Here is a 20,058-nt window from a genome sequence, read left to right as displayed (position 1 = left end):
AAACAACAAAGTTGAAATGGAACAAAGCAACAAATAAAACCATACAATGTTATAAGAAATAAAGAAATTCGCTGAATAAGTGATAAATAAATGTCGAGGCAACAATTTAACGTGTTGCGTTGTATTCTTAATTAAATAAAGCACCTTTTACAATTTAATTTAAATGAGATGATTGTAGATATATAAATAAATGAGTTTGAGTGAATCAAACGGAAATAACGACGACTCAATCTAATAAAAACAATGTGTCAGTAAAATTATTTAAAATATACTCAATTCATGACTTATGCGAAGTTAGCCCCCAATTAGATAGGACTTTACATGTATAGTATTTTGATTATCACAAAAGAACCAGTCAATTAATTTCGGTAAACAATATCTCATTTGAAAGCTCAATCCTTGGCCAATGCGAAATCTCTTTCGAATTCCGCTAAAACGCCAAAATAATGCGAAGGTACACGAAAATAACACAAAAATGACCTTTTTTAAGTGTTGATAACTCGTAAACAATGTACCCGATGATCAAGATCTATACGTCATTCGATTCGTCATAGTTTCTTCGAAATCACAAAATGCCCGATTTCAATTCCTAGTCATCAACATCTCGATCGGAAGTATGATCTACAATGAATGTGAAGGTGGAAATGCCTGATTTCAAAATTTACTAATTACTTGCGTACGGCTATTGAAATGACCCCGTGACTGGAAGTCTAGCTCCCAAACTTTCGATTGAGATATAAAACATTAAAATCTGTCAAACCGTTCTCTAATTATAGTCGATTGAGTTTAAATTAATTTTTTTATATTGGGGGCTAGATTTTCTTTTGCAGGAAGTGTTAAATATTGAAATTCGATTAGTGCGTTTTATTTTAGTAAAATGGTGTAAGTTTTATTTGAAATGTTTCGAGAAAACGAGTAATTTTTTTATTGAAACCGCTTCGGTCCGACGTCTTTACATTTTTTGTTTATTCTCCTCCAGTATTCCTTCTTCCCACAATAAATTAAGGAGGGGATGTTTGGAAGTTGATTCGCCAATAACGCATTTTAGTTGATGTGCGGGCATTTAAGGGTGATAAAGTAGTTTAGAAAAATAAAACTTATTACTTGAATTAAGTGATAAATGCGTGCTATATTTATGCTAAGTGTTAGGTGATATTAGTGATGTGATATAGGACATGATGGGATTGCTATTTTATGGATGTTAAGAGGTGCCGTATTAATTCATTTTTATTTGTCACAATAAATTAATTTATCTTTTCTTTCCAGCTGAGCTTCGAAGTACAATCCAAGGGAAACAACATCCATTCGGTGAGTCGTTTTCAATTTTATTAATTGACCAAATATCGGGAAAATTCGCGATTTGAACGGTGTAATTTTGCCAGATTAAAACCGTTCGAACGCTACTCATTGGATTTGTGCTTGAAAAACCACACCATTCAATAAATTTTTGCATTTTGTGCTTGAAAAATTATAAAGCTTTAATTATCAACATTGGCAAAACATGAAATAATTTGAAATTGAGTGTAAACCACTCCAAATAATACTAGTATAATCTAATTCAAACTTTTTAATGGGGGAGTCTCTTTTTTTTGTATCAAATAAAATGATTTCTTTGGGAATTTTTTGCTGCCAAATTATGTGGTATTTCAATTTAGCGAACCCTTTGTACATCTCCACAATTTACATTTCATTCAGAGGTCAGAAAACCACCCCAAGGTTTTAATGAACGTTGATATAAAACAGAAGGGTATGTTCTTTATACCCGAAATTTGGAGCTAGTTTGTTGTATATTTTTATTGAATTAACACTAGACCTAAAACTAGAAACATCGGGTTTAGCCGTGCGTCTCTTCGTTGCCCTTCGACATTGGGTGAGTACAATGTGTGATTTCCAAGTCAGTCCTCTGTCCATAACACCAAGATATTTCACCTCTGGAGTAAAGTTTAATGGACTGTCGCAGAAATGGGGTGGTTGTTAAGTGACTAATTTTGGAACTTGCTAAAAAAGGAACAATTAGAACATCAACAAAATTAAACACAATATTTTATGATCTAATAACATTATTGGATTGTCAATCATCAATGATAATCAACTTCTTTATAAACGTCAATGTTCATAAAACTTATTTTGGGTAATACTTAGTTTATGGACAATAATTAAATATAAACAGTTTTAATTACTATAACACATTTTAATTTTCTTATTCAACAAAAAAATCGTGTTGAAACTGGTTTGACAGATTGAGGTTATGATTGCAAATGTCACATGAAACGTCATGTGAGGTTAAGTTAGAATTTCGTAATAAGAAGACCATAAAAGATTTAATTAATTAAATAAAATGTGTGATTAAAATTTTCTTCTGGAAAAGTAAAAAACAAAGTCTTCCGTTCACTTTGGGTGTTTAGTTGTAAAATAGTGGTGGGGTTTCCCCCAACCGATTCTTCCTATCCGCGGTACTCCGGACTCTCCGGATCTGCAGCTACAGACCCCGACGACGATTCCTCGTCGTTTCGCCCCACCTCCACCTCGTCCCCCTCGCGGGGCACCTCCATCGACCTTCAGTCCATCGTTTGCGTTCGTTGTGTTCACCTCGCATCAAGCGCTTTGTTCACAAATAAAATTCGTTCGAAATCAAATTCTTCAAATGATAACGTACAAGAAAAAAGTTGGATAGTTTTATTTCAAAGTGATAATAATAAATTAATTGATTTAGATAATTTTATTTTAATAATTTAAATAAGAAGAGAAGAAATAAGTAAAAATGTTTGATGTTTTTGGTTCGGTTAAAGGTCTATTAAAGATCGATGCGGTTTGTATTGATAATAACATCTTTCGATTGCACTATAAAGTGACTGTGGTGATTCTCGTGGCGTTTTCGTTGTTGGTAACGTCAAGACAATATATTGGGGATCCGATTGATTGCATCGTCGATGAGATCCCGTTAAATATTATGGATACTTATTGTTGGATTTATTCAACATTTACGATTCCGAATCGTTTGACTGGGAAAGTTGGACACGACATGGTACAACCCGGAGTTGTTAGTCACGTGGATAATAAAGATGATGTTAAATATCATAAATATTATCAATGGGTTTGTTTCACATTGTTTTTCCAAGCGATGCTGTTTTATATTCCTCGATATTTATGGAAAACATGGGAAGGCGGAAGAATAAAAATGTTGGTTTTAGATTTAAATTGTCCGATTGTTAATCAAGATTGCAAAGCTGATAGGAAACGTTTAATTGTTGATTACTTCTCAACGAATCTTCATATGCAAAATTTTTATGCCTTTCGATTTTTTATTTGTGAAGTTTTAAATTTTATAAACGTCGTGGGACAAATATTTTTTATGGATTTCTTTTTGGATGGAGAATTTAGTACTTATGGAAGTGATGTTTTAAAATTCACCGAGATGGAACCAGAAGAACGCGAAGATCCCATGGCAAGAGTTTTTCCTAAAGTAACCAAGTGCATATTCCATAAATATGGTCCTTCTGGAAGCGTTCAAAAATTCGATGGTTTATGTGTTTTACCTCTAAACATAGTAAACGAAAAAATTTATGTATTCTTATGGTTTTGGTTCGTTATTTTAAGTATTTTATCAGGAATTTCGCTCATATATCGATTCGCTGTTGTATTTGGACCAAAATTGCGTTTGTATTTATTGAGAGCAAGGTCTCGTTTAACTCCACAAATTTGTATCGAAGCGATTGGAAGAAAATGTCAAATCGGCGATTGGTTTATATTGTATCAATTGGGTAAAAATATAGATCCCTTAATTTACAAAGAGGTGCTTGTTGATATCGCACAAAGATTAGATGGAAAAACCCAAGTTTAAGAAGATGATTTCTTGAAAAAAGAATTTAAAAAAACTTTTTTTATTTTTCTGTGATGACAGTAAAAAAGAACTAAAATTGAAACAAAAACAAGATTATAATGAAAGACTGTGGTGTCGATAATAATTAATAAGCTCAAAAAATCTCTTTAATTACTAAGAGATCTTTTTAGTAAAATCAAAAAATCATTTTCTTTTTGTATTCTTTTCTTTTATTAAGTTAAAAGAAAAAACTGCCATGTAATCAATTTTATTTTTATTATAATTTTTTTAAAATGTATTAAATAGAAAAAGAAATAAAATAGTTTTAGGTTATTAAAAAAATGCTATATATGTGATGAATCTAGATTATTTTCTTCTTTTTTTTAGATTTAAACGAAATAATGTTCCATACGAAACGAAAAAAATAAAGCTAATACGACTATGATGATGTAGATTTAAGTTTAGTTCTTTTTGTTTTTATTGTTTCCTTTTTTTTTATAAATAAAATAGTTAAGCCAAGCGAAAATCGAGTAAATAAAGCGCACAAATGATGAAAAAATCGCAAAACGCAACCAAACGTGCCTAATTAATGATAATTAATGTGTAATTATTTTAACTCATTTTTGTACGGAGAACTTTTTCCTTTGAAACGATGTGAAAAAAAACTGAAAGTAAATAAATGCCTATTTTAAGTAACTTATGGTTTTTATTAATAAAATGAGATAATTTTTGAAATGAAACAGGAAATGAAACATCCTGTTATTTCTTTTAAATCAACAATTTTCATTTTGAATCCATCCAATAATATCAAAGCTTTCTTATAATACCTGTCAAATTGTAAAGTTGGCAACAGTTGATGTCATCAACAGAAACCCTATAAATTTGACATTGACAGGTATAATATAAAATAAGCTTATTATAATTTAAATTCTATAAAAACGGCTGAGAACCCAGATAGAAGAAAAACTCGAAGAGGAACAAACGGCGCTCCAGGCAAACACAAAGCTACATGTACACCCTTACGACAAGGATAAATATTTGACATTCCTAGACTTAAAAGCAGCTTTCGACCAGGTACCGAGATAACATATTTAAGCGAACTGGGGACGAGTCGAAAACTAAAAAGAGCAGTCAAAAGCGTATACCCTAATGGAAAGACGTTAGAAGAGTTCAGAATGGAAAAGAGTGTGAAACAGGGTGACAGTTTAACCCTACTACTCTTTGTAGCATACATGGACAGAATAATAAAGCAAGTCAAAAGACAAACTACGCAGACGATGTTGTACTAATGTCAGGCAGAGTAGATGTTGTCGTAAGAATAGAGGGGCAACGACTGGAGGTGGTAGAAAAGTACGAATATTTTAGAACCATAATAAATAAGGATGGAAAGATAGATCAGGAAATACGCAACAGCACAGCAAAACCAAGTGCAGTCTACTACCAAAACAACAAGCAAGAACTTAACCCCCCTGGTACAGGAAATAGAGGGAAAACAACTCGAAGTTGGTATGGTTATCTGGTCTGACTGAATAACGAGGAAAAGGAAGTACCAACCCTAGCTTAAAAAAACCTTTTACGTCCCTAACAAACGATTTCATCTTGAATATTTGTATAGATCTTATAATTAACAATAATAATTAAATCTTATTGAGTCTCATTTAGAAGAACTTAATTAACATTGACGTCTTCATTGAGCAATTTTATTAACAATTAGCCTTGCACACGTGTATTGATTGAATCATTTGAACCATTTAAACTGAACACACCCACGCAAATCAGCTTTTAAAGCACGTTTTACACCAGCATTTCAATTTACACATCGACCTTCATTAAATTCCTTCCTTTCTTTCTTTCACTTCGTCCAAATTTCATTTTCATTCAACGAAAATTTAAATGATACAAATTAAAAAAAAATCGTAAAAGTTATGTAAAACAGATTTTATCAGACGTCAACGGCGATCTAAACATTCTAAAATGAACAAACACACTTGTTATGGCCTTAATTTATTTTAGTGACGTCACAAAAACACGTGGTTGAAGAATGAGAATGATACTGTTCGTTTTTCTTTAAAAATTGAGTTTATTTTGCTGACGAAACGAACACTTGGCTTAAATAATAAGATGTTGAAATCGATACGGAAAGCGATACTTATTTTGGTTTAGATTAAGCGGGGGGTTTCAAAAATTGTGCTTTATTAGTGGAATTTAAAAATAGGTATTACGGTTATAAAAATGGTTTATATTATCTATTTCTATGTAGGATGATTCAAAAAAGGATACAATTACGGTTTGTAATGAGAAAATGGAGTTAAATGTGTCACGTTTCTTGTTAATTTTAAGAGGGTAAAGTTCGGCTCTTATGACCTTGAAATAATTTTTTTTATGAAATCGAATTTACATACTCACATTTATAGTTACAAATCATTAGCAATTTAAATTATGTTTAGTAATCAAATATTAATTTGTAAGATATTTAAGAAATGTTTCAAATTAATTCTATACCAATGTTATTTCTAAAAATCATTTTCAAAACGGTTATCTAAGGTAATCAAGGATTAAGGTAATATCTCGAAAAATAGTTTTGTGATAAAAATGAGGTTTATTTACATTTAGAGATACGGTTTTTACTTAAACTTCTTCAAACATCGTATTTTAACACCCGATAAAAATGTTTATAGTCTGGAATAATCGGGATAACCATCTTATTTGATAATGTTATTTCTATAAATAAATGAAAGCACGTGGTAAAAGAAAAAAACAAATCGTTGGAGCAAAATTTTAAATAGCCCAACAATTTTAATCAACTGAACCAATTTGAATAATAAGCCCGTCCCAATGTCAACGTTTTAAATAATTATCCTCGTTTTATGCTCATCCTGTAAATCATTCAATCTTTTGTGATGTCGTTTTAAAGCGATAATTTTCTGTACAACATCTAGTTTATGCAACACGTGTTTGACTTTTGTTACTTAACTGCACGTTGAACTTAAAATATTCCGAGATAGATAAAAATGAAACGCAAAGAAAAATATTGTTCATGTTGGTTTAAACCATTTTTTTTATATGGGAACTTGGAGTTTAAAAATAAGTGCAGGATGTTTCTTTCCGGTTTTATTTAATAAAAAAATATTTCTTTAAGAATTATTATTTATGAAATACGTTGTAAAATGTTTTTTTTATGCGACATAAACGTTTAACAATGTCGTATGAAAATTACACAACGTGTTTCATACAATACTTTATAAAGTGTTATGCAAAATTTTATAAATCAAATATTTAATTATTACAAATAAAACTTATGAATTGTCCAAACTAACCTGTAATTGTCAATTTTGATCTCCAAGCTGACATTTCTTGTCAAATTGTCTGTCTGTGTCAAATTTTAAAGGTTATATGTTTTTTTTTATTTCTGGTAACATTTTTAGTAAATTTTTATTAATTCCCAATAAGCTGCGTTTTCTTACGTTTAATATTTTATTTAAATTATTTATGTATAAATATGAAACCAAAAATTGCATTTAGTTTAAACTTCATTATGACAAATTCATCTTAAAACATAATGAAACAAAATTCCCTATTAATTTGCCCAATTAATGGTCAAATTACCTGTCATTATCAAAATAAAAAAAATCTTAATTTCAAATTGTTTCATAATTTCTATAAATAAATAATTTCTACAAAGACCTCTTTGTACGTGACTCAGTTGTGCAATAAAAAAAACTTTTCCTTTGATTCAGAAATTTCTCTGAAGTAGTGTGATATCCCGGAATATCATTAAAGTATTTTTTGCGGTTTCCTTTTTTGATTTTTAATCATTCTTACAATTCATAAACTAGCAGCAAGAATTTTTATTTGGATCTATTAAAGTAAAATCGTCGATTGATAAGAACGTGTCAAGGTCATTCCTGATAATTTATATTTACAGTTCACAAGGTCCAAATTTATTTTTATACCGATCATAATAAACACAAGATATCAAAGAACACAACTCTTTAAAAGAAAGAAATTGTATAACTAGTTTTTAATTGTTCTCCACTTAGCGATTATGTTAACCTTGAATATTTATTCAACTCACGTTTTATGAACATTTTAAGAGGAAAAAACATCTAAGAAACGTCGTAAAATCAATACTAATGAGAAATAAGTGTTTAAACCAACATATGTGATGACTTTTCGATGAAAAAAATGTATCTTTCAACAAGTCAAGTAATTGTACCAAGATTGCCTTCATAAGGATTGGTTACAGATGCTGTAACCTCCTTTCACAGTACCAAGTGACCCAGAAAAACGACAAGTACTAACAACGCATTGATGAATAGCGGCGATTGAATTCCTTTTTGAGATAATATCAAATAAGGACAAAATCGAAAATAAATTAAATCTTTATTTTTAAAGAGGATGAGGGAATTAAGGTGCAATTACGGCCTTGAGGGAACATATCTTACAAATGGAGAGGACAGGTAGCCGCCCACCCACCCAAACCACCGTGTTACCCCCTTATTTTTTCCCTGCTAACTAAGCAGCCTGACCCGCGTTATTATTATTCCCTTTTCTCGTCTCGTCGTCGTCGTCACTCTTTTAATTTTTAAAAGAGAAGAAGTCGGAGAGAAGAAAAGGTCGCCTCAGACGCCGAGCGGAATGTTTACGAGTTTTGAGCCTTTCGAGCTACTACTTCGAAGAAAAACTCTTACCGTGAAGCAGGTGGAGGTGGAGAAGATTTAGAATGTCAAAACTATTTTCCACGGGCGAGAGTTTTACGGTTAAAGAACAATGCCATTTCGGATTTTTTGTTGGGCAAAACCCCTTAGTTATTGAATCAATAAATTTGTAATGATTTAGTAGAAAATTTCTTCGTTGCTTATTTATCTATGATGCATTACGAAAATTCCCGAAACGTTTAAAGTGTTTATAATAAATCATAACCGAGATAACAAAACTAAATTGTGTAAATATGAATTTTTATAAATTTTGAAGTATTTCAAGGAATACAACAAGATAACTAAAAAATATTAGTTTTACCTTAAAATTGTGAAATCGACCAGACAAAAAAGGATATAACCTTCCAAAAAAAGTATATAATCAAAAAACCGGTCGTGTTATAATCTTGCGAAATTGATATTACCTAAAAAGAAGAACGAATAAAAAGTGGTTCATAAAAATTCGATCGAAAAATGACTGGACTATTAACTAAAATCGATAAATTGTTTAATAAATAAGAAAATATTGTAACTAAAAATAAAATGTCGAAACTTGTTCGGAGAATTAGAAAAAAAAACCGTGTGAACGTGTACAATTGAACGTTATGAAAACTTGACTCGGAATTCCAAAGGTGTGTCATTGGCTCTCTCGACTACCATACAACCTGTTCGTTTTTTCGAGACACAGCTTCACGGACGAACGCTAATAGGAATTTTAAACGGGATAGATTCCGTTAAAAGGCAACCATACACGATTCATCATTCGAATAAAACGTTTTGAAAGAAATAAAAATAGTACACCAAAGAATGTCTTCATAAATATACTTACACATTATCATCAAATCGACGAAAAAACATTTTAACTCATAAATTTGGATTAAAATTGATAATTAAAAAATTATTCTCAAATTTGACGTTTAAAAATAAGAAACGTCAAAAATGATACATACATAGTTACCAACTTAAGCTTATTTACCTTAAATCAAATAATAATTTGACACTTAAATGTCAAAAATGACTAAAAAAATTTCAAAAATATAAATAAAATTGTATCAAAATTAAAGGTTTTCGTATTTTGTACTTAGCAACAGGGTAATAAAGTGGCCCTTAGAGACAAGCTTCGAGGTACAAGCTTCGCTATCTCGAGACCGCGTCTATACGAAAAGGACAAAATAAAACCGACCGCCGCCACCAGAAGAAGACGAAAGAGGAGGAAGAGGTGGGTCGCAAAAACCGGCCTCTGGTTGCATTACAAACCCCAAAGGACGACCAAAGTCGCCTTAAAAAAACATATTTATTTTATATTTCAAATTTTAAAGCTCCTCATTTTACAACTAACTAAGCAGTTAACACATTTTTGACTTTGATGAACGAACGAACGTCTGAGTTAATTAGGACGGGTTTAAATCCTTTTTTTGTGGGCTAAAAAAGGGAAACGTGTTAATGAGTTTACGAGGCTACCTGGAATGTGTTGGGAAAAGGGTGAAATTTGGGTTAAATAAAACAAAATTTTTTTTTCCATTCAGTTCATTTTAAGACAAAAAAAATTTTTACATCCTAATCTGAAACCTTCCCGCTTTAGTTATATACTTAACCCCTTTAAACGGCTTATATTTTTCACCGTACATATCTAATCGGTTCACTTTTAACCCACTCAAAGCTAATTGATTGATCGTAAAATGCACATTTATAGTTGGATTAACATCCCCGGTATTAAAACCGCTTGTTAAACTTACCGTTCCTCTGATATTCGGTAATTTAGCGACGTCGATTCGGCCGATATCCCAACTGAGAATTTTTGAGACCGGATCGAAATTGTATTTACCTTGATTAACGGTTAGTATACAGTTCAGGACGCATTTTGGCATTAAAACGTCGATTTTAACAGCTTCGATCGTTCTACCCAACGTCTGTTTTGGGCCAACGGTGATGTCCAAACGACCCTGTTGTTCACCCGAACGGATGATTAGGTTGTTTCGGACGTAAATCGGAATTGGAACGATGCTTTGGGCGGTTATTTGATAGGAAAGAAGGCGAAAGTTACCATCGGGGGGGATAAAAGACAAAATTCTTTCTGCCTAAAATAAAAATAAAAAAAAGTGGATTATTTCAAACATTATTTTTTTAATTTTACCTCCCAACGTTTAAAACGGACGCAAGGATGAAAACTAACATCATCGAAAAGTCTTGGATTGATAAACGATAAAGTTAAATCAGGCATTCCGCTTAATTTAATGCAACAATCAATCTAAAAAAATAATTTGATAAAACATAAAACAAATTTTAATTAAAACTTTACATATCCTTGGATTTCTGCGAAAACTATTGATCCAGATTTATCAATAATTGCATCTACTTCTTCAACAACATCAAAATAAGCCTCATTATTTGTATATTTAACCCCCGTACGTCTCCAAGGAACGTTTGAAAGTTGTCCGGTTGGCAAAGTTCCACTTACACTTAAAAATAAAAGCATAAAAAATTATTTTTTTAAGAATTAATCTTAATTACTTTGATTTTCCAGTAACTGTATTAGCAATTGTTCTTAAAATATTCGGTGGCTTAATTAGTTCTTTCAAAATATTGCTTTCTGTCGCTAATGGATAACCATTATCAAGCATTTCATCCAATAATTCATAAACTACGACATAATTTTCTTTAATAATACTTTCAGTACAATCAGAGAAATAATCCTGAAAACAAACATGATTTAATTTTTATTAATTTGTTTTAAATGGTAGTTTACTTGAAATATATCAACAACTCTATGTAAAAACTCGATGACAAATAACGGAGGGATTTCTTCCATACAAACAGCAACAAAACTAACACCACCCCTTTGTATACTTAAAAGGTAATGATGGGGCGTTGCTATAACCGGGGGGATATCATTAGGATTTGCTCTTTGAGCTTCCAGGTAATAATCACATACGGATCTTGAGATTACACTCCTCCAATGTTTTTCCAAAAAAACATCTCTACAAAAATAAAATTAACTTCTCCCCACAGATTAAAAAGAAGTAATACTTTACCCCGATGAATTTATTATAAATAAACTATGTATCATTGTTATTTTATTTAAGAATGTTAATCTAAATTGTTCGGTGTTGGGTTATAGCAATAAGTGTGAAATTAGCTAATAATTAATAGCTGTCAAATTCAGACAAATTTAGAATTAAATAATTATAAATAAAACTCAAAACTCCACAAAACTATTTATTAAGTATCTTAGAGTACAACCATATAATCTTTGCTTGAATTATTTTCTAAGTTTTAAAATTTTTTATCACTATGAAGTTGTTGCTGTCAGATTGAAGTTGTTTTCATTTAACCTTAAAAACCACGTATAGATAATATTGATAAAACTAAATGGAAATAAACTCCAAACGATGAATTTTTTCCTCAAACAAAATGCAACATCTCGATGTACCATCTATGGAAAGAGTTCTTAGAGATGTTGGTGAAAGAGAAAAATTAAGGTCGATTTTTACTGCCAAAGGAATCGATGGAATTAGGCCGTTAAAGATTTTAAAACTATGGATTGAGATGGAGGAAAAAGAAAAAAATAATGAATGCATCATAGATGAAGATTTAAGAGATGAAATTGATGATCTCCCTGATATTCCTAATTGCAATTATTCAACTCCTCAAATAGAGTTTGAAGAGGTGAAAAAACATTGTACCAGAGTTTTAGCCGAGAAAGTCGATTATCAAGATTTCAGACGATTCTTAATTAGTTAATAATTTTAATACGAATTTGTTCCTTTTTTATTTATATAAATAAAGTAAAAAAAATCATAAAATTTTATTTTTTGCTAACTTCAAATTGAATACATAACCTAATTTAAGGTTATGTTATTGAATGCAATAAAAACATGTTTCGAATATTTAGGCCTATTTTAATTCGATTTGCCCCAAAAAGCACGACGAAATATAAAAGTACAATAGCAAAACGAGTTTCTAAACGAAATCGGAGCGTTAATCCAGGTGTCAACTTACAAATGAGGATATTATCAGAAAATGAAGCTGAAATGAAAAGGATTGATTTGGATAGTATTGAAGCTGATTTTACAAATTTAGAACGGTCTCATAAAGATTTCGTGGAAGAAACTAAAGCAATTAAGGAACAAGAACAATATTTAATCGTCCGAGAAAAATATTTTAAAGAAAAATACCCAAACTTTTTAACGTGGAGTGATAAATTACAAATTAGACATTTGTATAGTACGGACCCAGAAGAATGGTGTGTTGAAAAGCTTTCCCATGGATTTCCCGCGCTACCTGAAGTTATAAAAGTAATAATTTATTTAATTTTTGTTGTATAATTAATTAAATTTTTTTTTTAGAAAATTGTTAAATCATCTTGGTCAAAAACGAATCCCAATAAAATTAAAAACCACGATTTATCTGTAGAAAAAAATTGGGATTTATTTAAAGAAGGAAAACTTGACCTTCCGTCAGAATTAAAGGAGCATTTAAATAAATTTACTTCTCGTAAAATGAATCATTTCGAACTAAGCGCAGAGAAAAAACCTGTGATAAAGAAAATTGATGGGGAATTTTCTGAGATTTTAAAAAGTTACGATCGATTAAAAAATAAAAATAAAGAAAATTTCGAGTGTAATGAAAGCGAAAAAATACAACTTTCGAAATCAAAAAAATTGGGGGGAAACACAATGTTAATTAACTCCGGTGATTTAGAAAATGATAAAATTATGAAGAAAGATAACAAATTGGTAACGTTAAGTGAATTAAAAAATAGAATAGGGAAGAAATCTGAAATGGGGAATGATTTAAGCATGGAAGATCAATTATTGTTGAGAGAGAATAAAATTGAATTAGAAAATGTTAAAGAAATTGGCTCGATTGTTGATATAAGCGAATTAAAAAATACAAATTATTTATCAACTCAAGTTAAATCAAAAAAAGATTTTAAACATTTAGAATATCCCGAAAAAATAATTATTCCAAAAGATAAATTTAAAAAAGGTTACACTTATAAATTAAATGATTGTTTTTATGATTGCGATGGATTATTTTTATATAGAGTACCAGGAATGGAAAAGTAAAGATTTAATAACTTTTATTTTGTCTTTCTTGTATTTTATTTATCGTTGTTTTTTAACAATAATTAAATTAGAAGGGCACATAATTAAAATTGCCTCCTTTAAAAATGACTAGCATAAGCGTAAATTACACAATAAAAAATTCAACAATTCACAGCGAATACTGTAGCAATAAAAAGAAAAAAAAATAATAAAAAAATTAAACGCTTAAAATCATAAATACAATTTGTTTCTTAATAAATGCGGATTAAAATTTAATAACTTCAACAAAAAATAATTAAAATGATATCAAAGCTCTGCTACAGTTAGAGGAAAACCCCCTTTTTTTAGAGGACATTAAGAAATATCTAATACCGTTTTATGTTTTAAATACTTAATAATTAAATATACAAATACTATTCTAAACAAATCCCTTGTATCCACGAACTTAAATCGGTGGCATCTTCATCCGCATCGATTACGATTTCTTCTTCGATGTGACCATCGTTATTTACTAAGATTTGTGCTGCCGTTCGACCCGTTAAATAAGCTCCATGTACCGTTGAATAAAAATTGTAATGAGTGTGTTCACCAGCAAATAAAACTACAGGCTTTAATTTAAACAAAGTTTTAATTAGAAAAATATTGGGAATAAAACTTACCTTTTCTTGGTTTTCTTTTGTATATAAAGGTTGCGCAAGGTACTCAATATCAATTTGTGAGGCTCCAACTGCAATTGCTGTATAGGAACCTTTTGTATATGGTTGTGAAAACCAACTTGTACTAAAAAAAATAATTAAAAAATATTTTTTGAAAAAATAAGGTTTATAACCTAAAAATTTTTAAAAATTAACGTTGAATTGAATTGGCTAAGCGTTTCCTTAGCAACAAGATACAAACAAACAAATTTTTTGACAGTTTAAAAATTAAAATTGACTACGTTCTTAATAAATTGCGTTCATCTAATTTTTAGTTCGTAGATAAGAAATTACATGGAACTGTGCGTGAAGTACTTTTTGAACGCGATGTTTCATAAATAACTATTTTTAAAAAAATAAGGTTATGTTTGTAACCAACATAATTTTTAAAAATTGACATTTGACTTGTCAAAAAAATATTTGTAGCTAACTTCAATTTGATTAAATAATTACAAATCTTTTTAATTACCATATGCAGTTTTTCGGTTTTGGAATGAAAGGATCTTTAAGAAATTTCCTTAAAATCTCCGTACAAGTTTCAATAATAACATCATTAGCTAAAGTTTCCATGTATTCAGCTTCCTTTCCCGAAATCCATCCCAAAAGTAACGTTTCCGAAACTTTAGCAAAAGAATAAATTTTTTTAAACCAACTTTTCGAATAATCAACGTCGCTTTTATTTTCTTCCGCTTCCCAAAGTAATAAAACCTCAGTGATATTTGGATTTAAAAAAGGTCTTTCATACTCTAAATAAATTTTATCAACGGTACCAAACAATAATCGATCAATCGCCTCCATTTTATATGCAGGCAATTTGGGTTGAAAAATATTGTTAGCTTTATGTTTAAGTACTCCTAAAGGTAAAGTACAAATTAAATGTTCAGCATAAAATTTTTTACCATTATCACAAATAACTTCTACATTATAAGGTTTTGTTTTTTCACAACTAGATTCTCGACTGCATACTTCTTCATCTATAACGGTTCTATCAGAATCGTCTGATTCATCAGAATCATTATGAGTCGGATTTAAATTCCATCTTATCGTACAAACAGGATGATTTAAATATAACTTTTCTTTTGGGATATCTCTCGTAATTGGTTCTAATATACAGCTATAACCTTGAGGTAACGTAATATTACCACCTTGTAACTCCGTATAACTTCCCAATTCTAATAAATCTATTTCGTTCATTGAATCACACCCACTTATACAAGTTTCTCTTTTTAATAAACAATCAAATAATAATTGTCTTAAATATCTATCTTGAGGGTCTTTATATTTATCTAAATACAAACTGATTTCTAATTTTATATGTTCACCAACACTGTCAATACCATCCGGGGGTAAATATTGAGATAAAAAATATTCTTCACATCGCCTCAAAAACACCAAATATGCTTCGTAAATTTCTTGTAACACATTGAAAGGTACTTGTTTTCCCAACTCTGTAGCTGCAACAATTTTGTGGGGTTTAGGTATTTGCATTATATCTACTAATCCATTTTGCATCGCTAACTCGTAAACTGGATTTCCGAGGACGCCGTGAATCCAATTTGCGCCTAATTCAACACCCTCGGAGCCAATTTTTATTTGAATTATGCGGCCTCCTAACCTCTTACGGGCTTCTAGTACTTTATAATCAGTAAAACCGTTCTTCGTTAAATGATAAGCTGCCGATAATCCAGCCATTCCACCACCAATTATTAAAACTTTACACTTATCATCCTCACTCTCCGAGTTGTTCCCATTTTCCATTTTTTTAACGTTTTCAAAACAACTATCAGATGATTTTGTTGATGTAGTTATGTCACAACTAGGGATGTTCGCTTTAAGTTGGTAATAATTTATTTTCGTTTTTATTTATAAACTTTATTTCTTTTAATTAATTATAATTAATTAAATATGTTTTTATATTAAATTTAATATATTTGATAAATCGTAAATTAAATTATTACTACAACAACGATATTATTATATTTTTGATGATGTTAAATGAAATCGTTAGATGTCGCTTTAATAAACGTCATTGTTGTCAAATCGAAATGACGTTTATTAAACATGTCATCTAACGAAAAGAAATTATTAAATAACGAAAAAAAAATTAGGTTTACACCTAACCCGAAGGTTCTTTATACAAATGAGAGTAAAATCGAAGACTTATTTAAACCCGAAAAGATTGATGGGCAAAACGATGAAGTTGACACGTCTAAAAAAGGTTAGGGTAATTTTTTGTTTCTAATTACTTTCTAAAAATTATTTTATGGAAATAAGAAATATTATTAATATAAATTGATTATTTATAACGTTTAATGATACTTTAATTTATTTAAAGTTGATTTATTTTTTTGATTGTCAAAATCAGCTGAGTGAAAAAAGTGGGGTTATGTTTTCAAAAATTATTAAAATTTTTGATTAATTTTTTTGTTGTAGTTTCTCCGTCCCTTTTCTCATTTTTACACGTAGAATTAACACGTGGTTACGTACTTGAACACGATGAAGAACGTTATTCGGCGAGACGTGAAAAAGTTTACTCCTTTATGAAAATACCCCGAGAAGTGGAAAAATTTATGAGTTACGGTTTTATGCAATGTACAGATTCATTTTTATTTGTGTACACATACCTACCAGTTCGAGTTATCTTAGCACTGTTTGCTTTAATAACTCGACCGATTGCAATATGTTTTGGGTAAAAATTCTAATTTAAAATTAATAGGAAATAAATAAATTCTTTTTTAGTTTAAAACCAAGAAATTATAGGTCATTATTGTCTCCAGCGGAGATTTGCGATTTACTAAAAGCAACGATTTTAATAACATGTAGTGTTTTGATGTTTTACATTGACACGAACATGTTGTATCATTTAATTAAGAGCCAATCGGTTATTAAGTTGTATATTTTTTATAATATGCTTGAAGTTGGTGATAGATTATTTTCGGCTTTTGGACAAGATACGATTGATGCTCTATTTTGGACTGCGACTGAACCTAGAGATCGACGGAGGGAACATTTTGGGGTTATCCCCCATTTATTTTTTGCCATAATCTATGTCTGTATCCTTTTTATTAATTAATTTATTTATTGAAGTTGGCAAAAATGATCCTTAATGAATTTCTGTAATAGTCCTCCATAGTTTTTTGGTTTTATTGCAAGCAACAACATTAAATGTTGCTATAAACTCCAATAATAAAGCCTTATTAACTATAATGATGTCAAATAATGTAAGTATTAAAAAAAAAACATTTTTTAAGTAACATTTTATTTGGAATAGAACAGACTAGATAAATATTTGGACGTTTTAAATGTTTAAATACAAAAAAGAATGTTAATATCCACCTGATTTTTTTTTTATTTGGTTTTCTTTTTAAATAGGAAAGTTTCTTTTATTCTTTGATTTTAAGGTACCTAAAAAAAAATTATTTAATCACAAGTAATTAATATTAATTAATTTATTTCTTTCTTGTTGTTTTAGTTTGTTGAATTAAAAGGAAGTGTTTTTAAGAAATTCGATAAAAACAATTTATTTCAAGTTTCATGTAGTGATGTCCGGGAACGTTTTCATTTAGTAATTCTTCTATTTATCGTTGTTTTACAAACGATGAAAGAATATTCATGGAAAACGGAACGATTTTGGGTATTAATTCCCGATTGTGCGATGGTTTTATTGGCTGAAATTTTCGTTGATTGGGTGAAACACGCATTTATAACCCGTTTTAATGAATTGCAAGTGGACGTTTATCGTGATTACACAACAAGTTTAGCTTATGATATGGCTCAAACGCGCCAAAAGCATGCTTTTTCTGATCATTCTGATCTCGTTGCTCGTCGAATGGGGTTTATTCCCTTACCATTAGGTGTGGTTATGATTCGTGTTTTAGCACATGCGGTTTACGTTTGGGATTTACCATCTTTTGTGATATCATTAGTTGCGTATTTATGTTTAGGTTCTTATAGGATATTAAATAATGTTTTAATTTTGGGGTTCGCGTGCACTTTAATTGTTCTACATAAACAAGAAAAAGCTAATTCTACTTCGTCTTCAGTTCATTCTCCTGGCAATAACCGATCGGGGAGTCCATTACCCAATAAAATACCCCCACAAAAAGATACAGCAACAAGTCCGTTAAAACCAACGATTGAACCAATTACGTCATGTCCCCCGGTTATTAAAATAAATGGGGTTGGTTCTTTAGAAGGTGGGAATCGATTAGGAGATATTAGTTCGGCAGCGATTTTTTCAAATTCAACCGTTGATTTAAAATATGTCGCGTTAAATGAAGAATTATTAAAAGTGAACGGCGATGATATTAAAATTGAATCGATTGGGGATGAAAATTTTTCTAAAAGTGATCCTAATATTAAATGTGATTTTGCGGAAGTTGTTGAAGAAAAACCGATTGAAGATGGATCGTTAAAAAAACGAGCGGAATCAGAACCGAATTTGGTGAATTGTAAAGATGAAGATGATATAGTTATATAATGGTGAACTATTTTTGTAATAATCTTCGGTTAATTGTTATTTATTTATAAATTTGTTTAAATAAATTTTTTATTATCACTACTTACTTTTATTTTTTTGGTTTTAAGGCAAATCAAATCACCATAATTTATTTCTTATGATGTTTCTCCCTCAAGTATGTCATAAACCTTGCCAAAATTTTCTCATTTAATAAATTAACACACGCAATTTTTAGATATTTTATCTTATCATTAGGATTGTCTAAGTATGGTTCATCAATCCCATCTATATCCTCCACCAATTCTTGCATTCTACCAGTTACTTCATCACTTTTCGCTTTCTGAATCTCCTCCCATAATTCCACTACATTAAGCTCATTTCTTCTTCGACAGTCTTTCAAAAATTTCTCAAAAATCTTTTTACATTTATCATGTTGAAGAATGTGCTCTGAAGTATCGTTAAAGTAATCTAATTCACGATCGGTGAATTTACACATTTTATTGTTCGCTTGTATCACGGTTATCCGTGAATTCCGATTTATACATACATATTTTCCTTAAAAAATGACTTTATCGCGATTTTAAGTGGTTTATTTTTCAATGTATCTTTCCTGCATTTTTTTTAAAACTTAAATCGTGCGAACACACTCCAAATTCACTTAATTATAGGTTATCTTAAAAGAAAAATGTCAAATAACAGAATTATAGGTTATGTTTATTTTCTTTAAAAACTTAGTTGCCATCTACACAAAACATGTGGAACTTTTATTTTGTTATAATACGATATAGATGGCGATATCTGTAAATTAACAATATTTTTATTTTAAACCTCAAATTTAATTTGTTTATTTTTAGTATCAAATTGTATTGGGATATTTTTTTTAATGCTCTAAATCTGTTTCAAAGGTTCAAAGTCCAAATTAATTTTAATTTGGTGGACATGTTTCTTTTTTTGGAACATTTTTGAGTCATTTCGTTTTGAGGTTTCTTAAAGTAAAAGGTCAATTAAATAAAACGAAATTGATTGATTAACGTGATATAATAGATGCACGTGCCGCATCGATCAAAATCCATTTATTATTATAAAGTATTGCGAAATCTTATCTTTAAAAAGAACTGACTTCACTTTGGAGATTTTACCAACTAAAAATGACAACAAAATATAACCTAGAAAAGTTGAAAAGAAAAGAAATTCATTTATGATTACTTTATTTGTACTCCAAGTAATTAAATAATTAATTCAAGTAAGAAATTTTAAATTAAATATTAATTGGGTTATTTTAAAGTGATTTTTATGAATGAAAGGTGTTAATTACACACAGTAAATTTTATTTGATATA

At 29.9% G+C, this 20,058-nt stretch overlaps 5 protein-coding genes across 5 annotated transcripts; 3 read left to right on the top strand and 2 right to left on the bottom strand.

Annotated features, from left to right (window-relative positions):
- The first annotated feature begins 2,077 nt into the window (after positions 1–2,077).
- On the top strand, positions 2,078–4,516 carry LOC111428340 (innexin 2). The gene has a single exon (XM_023063823.2). It carries the CDS (start codon positions 2,762–2,764, stop codon positions 3,839–3,841), a length of 1,080 nt encoding a protein of 359 aa, XP_022919591.1. The 5' UTR covers positions 2,078–2,761; the 3' UTR covers positions 3,842–4,516.
- Positions 4,517–10,032: 5,516 nt separating this feature from the next.
- LOC111428248 (AP-3 complex subunit carmine) lies at positions 10,033–11,660 on the bottom strand. The gene is made up of 6 exons (XM_023063689.2): positions 11,550–11,660; positions 11,264–11,495; positions 11,029–11,210; positions 10,817–10,976; positions 10,652–10,765; positions 10,033–10,595 (listed from the first exon to the last, which is right to left on the bottom strand). Exons 1-6 carry the CDS (start codon positions 11,582–11,584, stop codon positions 10,068–10,070), a joined length of 1,251 nt encoding a protein of 416 aa, XP_022919457.2. The 5' UTR covers positions 11,585–11,660; the 3' UTR covers positions 10,033–10,067.
- A 119-nt stretch (positions 11,661–11,779) lies between these two features.
- Positions 11,780–13,603, top strand: LOC111428249 (uncharacterized). Its single transcript, XM_023063690.2, has 2 exons — positions 11,780–12,812; positions 12,864–13,603. The coding sequence occupies exons 1-2, from the start codon at positions 12,393–12,395 to the stop codon at positions 13,584–13,586; spliced, it is 1,143 nt and encodes a 380-aa protein (XP_022919458.2). The 5' UTR covers positions 11,780–12,392; the 3' UTR covers positions 13,587–13,603.
- Positions 13,604–13,643: 40 nt separating this feature from the next.
- Positions 13,644–16,081, bottom strand: LOC111428247 (spermine oxidase). The gene is made up of 3 exons (XM_023063688.2): positions 14,730–16,081; positions 14,225–14,345; positions 13,644–14,173 (listed from the first exon to the last, which is right to left on the bottom strand). The coding sequence occupies exons 1-3, from the start codon at positions 16,016–16,018 to the stop codon at positions 13,979–13,981; spliced, it is 1,605 nt and encodes a 534-aa protein (XP_022919456.2). The 5' UTR covers positions 16,019–16,081; the 3' UTR covers positions 13,644–13,978.
- A 205-nt stretch (positions 16,082–16,286) lies between these two features.
- On the top strand, positions 16,287–18,818 carry LOC111428378 (protein TAPT1 homolog). The gene is made up of 5 exons (XM_023063870.2): positions 16,287–16,478; positions 16,694–16,949; positions 17,000–17,313; positions 17,384–17,481; positions 17,733–18,818. Exons 1-5 carry the CDS (start codon positions 16,322–16,324, stop codon positions 18,738–18,740), a joined length of 1,833 nt encoding a protein of 610 aa, XP_022919638.2. The 5' UTR covers positions 16,287–16,321; the 3' UTR covers positions 18,741–18,818.
- Positions 18,819–20,058: the final 1,240 nt, after the last annotated feature.

The sequence above is a fragment of the Onthophagus taurus genome, chromosome 10, assembly GCF_036711975.1.
Source record: "Onthophagus taurus isolate NC chromosome 10, IU_Otau_3.0, whole genome shotgun sequence".
Classification (NCBI taxonomy): Eukaryota; Metazoa; Arthropoda; class Insecta; order Coleoptera; family Scarabaeidae; genus Onthophagus; species Onthophagus taurus.
Note: the sequence above shows the minus strand (reverse complement) of the source record. Positions and strands in the feature narration are given on the sequence as shown.